The sequence below is a fragment of the Triticum aestivum genome, chromosome 3B (assembly GCF_018294505.1).
Source record: "Triticum aestivum cultivar Chinese Spring chromosome 3B, IWGSC CS RefSeq v2.1, whole genome shotgun sequence".
NCBI classification, from domain to species: domain Eukaryota; kingdom Viridiplantae; phylum Streptophyta; class Magnoliopsida; order Poales; family Poaceae; genus Triticum; species Triticum aestivum.
The window spans coordinates 33,328,231-33,334,351 of NC_057801.1; the positions used below are offsets into that span (position 1 = coordinate 33,328,231).

General features: G+C 45.6%; 1 protein-coding gene across 1 annotated transcript; it reads left to right on the forward strand.

Moving 5' to 3' along the window:
* The first annotated feature begins 4,522 nt into the window (after window positions 1–4,522).
* On the forward strand, window positions 4,523–5,719 carry LOC123064578 (E3 ubiquitin-protein ligase SINA-like 10). The gene is made up of 2 exons (XM_044488034.1): window positions 4,523–4,739; window positions 4,845–5,719. The coding sequence occupies exons 1-2, from the start codon at window positions 4,593–4,595 to the stop codon at window positions 5,577–5,579; spliced, it is 882 nt and encodes a 293-aa protein (XP_044343969.1). The 5' UTR covers window positions 4,523–4,592; the 3' UTR covers window positions 5,580–5,719.
* Window positions 5,720–6,121: the final 402 nt, after the last annotated feature.

Consider the following 6,121-nt stretch of genomic DNA (forward strand, 5'->3'; position numbering starts at 1 on the left):
ATATGGACTACAAAGAAACGCACAGGCCCACAGGCATATGTATGAACAGGTGACGAGCAACAATCTAACGGCACAAAAGGAAACAAAGGAAAGAGGCAGAGCAACCTCGGCAATAGTACTTCTGCTCTACTTTGTTCCTCAAGGTACCCTCATCTTTGATTTCTTCCCTTCAACTCTCTGATGCTGCTTTCCTTCCTCATGCAGGCACACCCCAATGCTCCTCGGTCCATGTTGGTGGTTGGTCGTGCAGGCTTTGCCAACCTGCTCTGGAAGCAGCTAGACCACCACGGCGACGCCGGCTTCGACCCAACGCTCTTCCGCGTGGAGGCCTACGGGAACGTCCTCTACCTCCACGGCAATTCCGCCTCCCCCCTCGCATGCGACGTCCACCACTGGTTCCCCTGCGCAGACGCCATGGAGGACGCCGTCTTCGCCCTCCTGCCCCGACGCCATGGAGGACGACGTCTTCATCCTCCTGTCCCGACGCCATGGAGGACGCCCCTTCACCAATGCTCTGATGCCATCCAGGTCTTCTTACCTTCAGTTTCTTCTTCTTATTCCCTTACCCTCCATTCCCTTAACTGAGATGTGATGTGGTTTCCTACCATGAATGAGCAGTTGTAGCCGGATGGATGTAGCACGACCGACCATGGATGAGCAGCAACAACACCCTCATGGTGAGCCCCTCCACCCCTTTTTTCCCCTCTGCTTTCTGTGATGCTAGAGTTTGGCCTCGGTTCCATGGTTGATTACTTGCTGGCAGTCGCATCGAGGACCGAGTGTTCGAACTGATTTGTGTTGTTGGTGGTCATCTAGCTACTAATTTGCTGCTGCAAGTTAGAATGCCTACTGTTATGTGTTGTAGAAGACTACTAAATTATCTAGTTTGCATCCCTTTGATGTCATGCATGCTACTGATTTGTTGCAGGTAATTAGAATGTTGTAAGTTCAGTACTAATGTGGCATAATCCATTGGAATAAATTAGATGGGAATATATGGTAGGTTTAGTATAAACATGGCTTAATCCAATGGAATTTTTGTTTCCAATGGGACAATCAGAATGTTGTAGGTTTAGTACATGACGCCATGGAAGGTTGTTCATGTTTTGTCCTTCCTCTTATGATCTGCCGGATACTAGAGTTTATGTCTATACATAGCTCACTGCTCACTGTGGCACTGAAGCACAAATAGTCAATTACACGATGCACATAATCATGCCAGGTTGCTAGTATATAGCTCACTTGCTAGTACACGCCAGCAGTCAATTACACAGGTTCTCCTTAGCTAGAACAAGCAACGAAGCACATGATGCATCACTAAGTTCAGTTTATACTGATAAATTAGCACAATAGTACTACACTCAGTACAGTCTGCATTTTATCTGTACTATTAAATTTTGTTTATAGATTCAGTTTATAGTGATACGCTTGTGCAGTACAGTCTTTGCCTTTTGTTTATACAGTTAAATGTTGTTTATATATATAGCTTGTACTGATAAACTTGCACGGTCTCTACCTATTTATACTGTTAAATTTTGTTCTATAACTTCAGCTTTTACTGATAAAATTGCACAGAGCACAGTACAGTCTCTGCCTTCTGTTATACTAGTAATTGTTGTTTAGTTCTAATTCCTTTTCCACTGTACAATTGTATGGATGCAGTCCCACTCACAAAGGAGGCACACATGCAGCATGGCCTCTGCCACGATGGCTAGATGTTGTACAACAGTACAAGTGTGTGTCTTGATTTACATGCTCACCGTTGTACATGTTGCTTTCTGTTTGGAGTCTATGATGTAAGTGATACTGAGATGCTCATGGGGGTGGTCGTTGTTTATGTGTCGTTGGTCCTGGGAATTGCATGCATTGTCTATTTTTAGAGTTGTTGTGTATGTGAAAGATTCCATGTTCACTACATGCTAAATCTTTAACTCCTGGATATTCCATGTTCGCCGAATGTTTACTTCACCACGTGCCAACTTAAATGCTCAACTAGGGCTAATAGTGATTAGTGGATGCTCTTTACACTGCTACTATCGTGTGATGCTAAACAATATGCTCTTAATCTATTGCTATATTCTCATCAAATGCACTGGGTTCGCTACTTATCATTTTCCCTTCTACAAATATATCGTAGTTTTGCCATTACGAGAATGTTATATGCATGGTTTCTTATTAGATCTCATTCTACAGCTATTTTTCACTGTTAGGAGAGTGTTATCTGCACCACTATACTTAATTATGTTCCTAACTTTTATTATTTATAACCTGCAGATGCTGGCCTTCATTCGTCAAAAGTTGGTGTACAAGAGCTCCAGGAGAAGAATTCAGCAATTTTTTTAGCTCACTGGAGCTGGTCATGTTAATATTTAGCTGTGCTTTGTAGCTGAATACCTTATCGGTACTCCAATATTGTAAAATACTTTGTCTGGCTGTTGTATGAGATATTATGTGTTATTGGCTCTGATTGAATCTAGTTATTGGTTATCGCACAAATAAAGAACTTAAACGTGGGGCCTAAACATCAGAATGGGAAAGAAACAACAGAAAATTGACAAGTGGGACCTAACCGGATGAGTGGGACCTGCTTCAAAATGGATTGTAAAAAGGCCGAGGCCCAAACAAGAAATGGACAACAAAAAGGCCAAAGGCCTATAAGATAGAAGGCTGAAATGTCGGGTCGGCCCATGTAGCCAACTAGAATTTACATCAACTAAAATAAAATAAAGGGCTTAGTTACTGGGCTTGGCCCATATCAACGGTCGAATTGGACCGGGCTGATTTTAACCAACGACCTTTTCATTTGGTCGCAATTTTGCCACATCGGATCCGATGTGACCTGCGCAGACAGCTAGCGACCAAAATAGAAGGTCGTTGAACCAATGACCTTTTGTTTTGGTCGTTGCCTTTCACGACCTTCTCACAGAGAAGGTCGTTAAATTCAGTTTACGACTGCCAGCTTTTGACCTTCTGTTTTTGGTCACAAAAAGGTCGCAAATGAAAACAATGATCTTTCAGTGACCAATAGTGATGGCCGCAAGTTGACATATTTCTTGTAGTGTAGGTTGTTATGCCATTTTGTGCCTAAGTGAGCTAATTATGTCATAAATGAAGTAGCTAAGCTAATTATAGATCATTATTGAGCTGTCCTAGGTTGTTATGCCATTTTGTACCTAAGTGAGCTAATTATGTCATAAATGAACTAGCTAAGCTAGCTATAGGCCATTATTGAGCTATCCTAGGTTGTTATGCCATTTTTTACCTAAGTGAGCTAATTATGTCATAAATGAACTAGCTAAGCCAGCTATAGGCCATTATTGAGCTATCCTAGGTTGTTATGCCATTTTCTAGCTAACAAAGCATTTGTTAACCAAAACACTTGGGAAAACTTACCATAATCCGGGAAGTGAAGGGCCGGTCAAGGTTTCGCCACGGTGAGACGGAGAAGGATCGGTCGATCCTTTGTGGGAGGCATGTTGCACGAAAGATCATTTGCAATGTTTAGTTAGCATGATGCAACTGAAATGTGAATAGTACTAACTAATGACCATTCAAATGAAACTCACCGTGTCCGCTATAGCAATCTGGTGCATCGGCGAAGGGGTCTGGTCGGTTTTCTCGCACACGGACTGCACATTTTGTTTTCACGAGTCAGTCACATGAGTTAGTAATTAAACAAACTTTGCGTGCATGAATTGGCTAGTATGCGGGAGAAACTTACCATGAGGATCTCGTATAGGGCATCTGCTTATTGCTTCTTGATGGCATCTGCCGAATCAAGGGGTTATTTCTCGTACTTCATGCAAGCAGCTAATCAAGATTTTTGGCGTCGAGGGCCTCCGAAATCTACTACCTATTCCATGGATCTTTTGGAGGCTTGTGGTCATGTTGTTGTTATTTGCTAGTGGCAGCCAGCACATCAGCGGTGTCGTATGTGTCTATCGATAACAGTGAGGAAGGCGGAATGTATCGTGATCTAGGTGAAAAGTTGTGTGGCGTTTGTGTGCTCATTTGTACTATTTGGTCACACGTGTCCCTTGTGCTTACACATGTATCATTTTCTTTTTATGGACTCCCACGTGTTTGGTGGTGTTATAATCTGGCGATGGAGTCAAAAGTACTCCACCGTGTATCAATTATGCAGGAAGCTACAAAAAAAACAATGTGCTTACATTTATGTTCCTCAATTTTTCTAAAAATAACATGGATCTCCAATGGTCAACCTTTTTATCGCACACTTGTAGGTACTTAAAAGAAAGACAACATTAATGTATGGATAAATTAGCAATAATGAAATTGATTAAGAGCACAGCTTATATCTATACCATATTAGTTTGGGTATGGAAACCACAATGAGGAAGCATTTATAGTGTAGTGTGGCTGCCTAGGCAACTTTTCTTCTCATATCTCTGCTCTACTCACCCACCTCCTGAAAAAGTTTGGCGTGAGACCCAAACACAGGAGTTTTCTTTCCCCAAAGGCCAGCCAAGACGCAAGGCGCTGCCGCAGCCGCCGAGAGGAGGAGCAGGCCTTCGCCTGACAAGGCCGACGAGAGCTCCAAGAAGGCACGACTAGATCTGCCCGACGGCCACATGAAGCAAGAGGCGGCCTGTGAAGGAGATGGGGGCGCCATCGTTGGGGCGGCGTACATCCAACGAGTGGAACTCGCCGTGAGGATCGACAAGCAAATGCTCCATTGCCCCCTCTGCACCCACCCCTTCAAGCCCCCGGTCTTCCAGGTTCCTCTATCTGTTTCCTTCTTTCTTCCTCGATTGGTGCCGGTGATAGATCGATTCTTTCATGCTAATTTATGGGCCATCTCCGATTTGCATGCCTGTCTGCAGTGCAAAGCGGGGCACCCGGCCTGCAGCGGCTGTGTGGCCCTGCTGCCCTTCAGGCAGTGCAAGGCATGTGTGGACGGCGGTGGCTTCTTCGACCCCTGCCCTACACTGGACACCTTGGTGTCCTCCACCAGGATCGGGTGCCCCAACGTCGGCTGCCAGTGGTACGTGACCTACCACGAGGTCACTGAGCAACAGAAAGTGTGCCCGTACGCGCCTTGCCGGTGCACTGAGCCCGGCTGCGGCTACGTCGGCGCGCCGCAAGCGCTCGCCGGTCATCTCCGCACTGTCCACTTGGTGCCAGTGCGCGCCGTGCAGTACGGCAAGGTCAGCAAGCTTCAGTTATCGGTGTCGACCATGCGGCTGGTGCTCCTCGGCGACGACAACTGTGTGTTCCTCATGACCGTGGGCGCGCTCGGCGCCGGCATCACCGCCGTATCTGTGGTGTGCGCCAGGGCGAGAGCGGTGACGCGGCCGCGGTTCACATGCAAGATGTGGGTCAACCTGGAGACACCCCCGGCAGCAGTAGCGAATTGTGGCAAGGAGGACATGGTGCTCGTGGACATGCACATCAGGAGCAGCTCATCGCCCGGCGCCGTGGTCGCTGCGGGCGAGCCCACATTCCTAACAGTGCCGCCAATGTACCTGGTGCCAGCAGCAGGAGACGGGGCATCCATGGAAGTTCCCCTGCACATCCGCATCAATAAGCTCTCCCCTTGGTCCGACGCATTGGTGTGATTAGGTCCACTGCTGCTAATGGGAAACAAACGGTGCATTCAAGGCAGTTCGTGCTTATTTTGGAGTTGCATCTGAAACTATTTGGGTGATGTTTATTAGTAGATGCATTTCATCTTTAATGTCATTGTTGGGTACTGTATTCAAATTGGAGGATATTATGCTTCGTGTTAATCATGTCTTGAAATGCATCTTCTTCCTTTGTTATGTCATTCCAACTTGCAAGCATTTCATTTCAAGTCAGGAGTAGAGCTGAGTCTCATGTCAAGAAATGTTATCCATACTACCAAAGCAATGCTTAATGCGGGTTTACTGGAGAATAGTGAGGAAGAAAGGAGGCCTTCTGTCAAACAAATCTGCCAAGCAAGATACCTAGACAATGTTGATGCAGCATGGAGAGTATAACCATGCAGCAACTCCTGATGAATCTTCTCTCAAAGTCTTCCTAAGGAATGAATCAAATCCATCTCCTTCCAAAGGGGTAAACTTATCTCTGTACATTGCTTAAATTGCTAATAATAAAGTGTTAAGCCATCTTTGAGGGC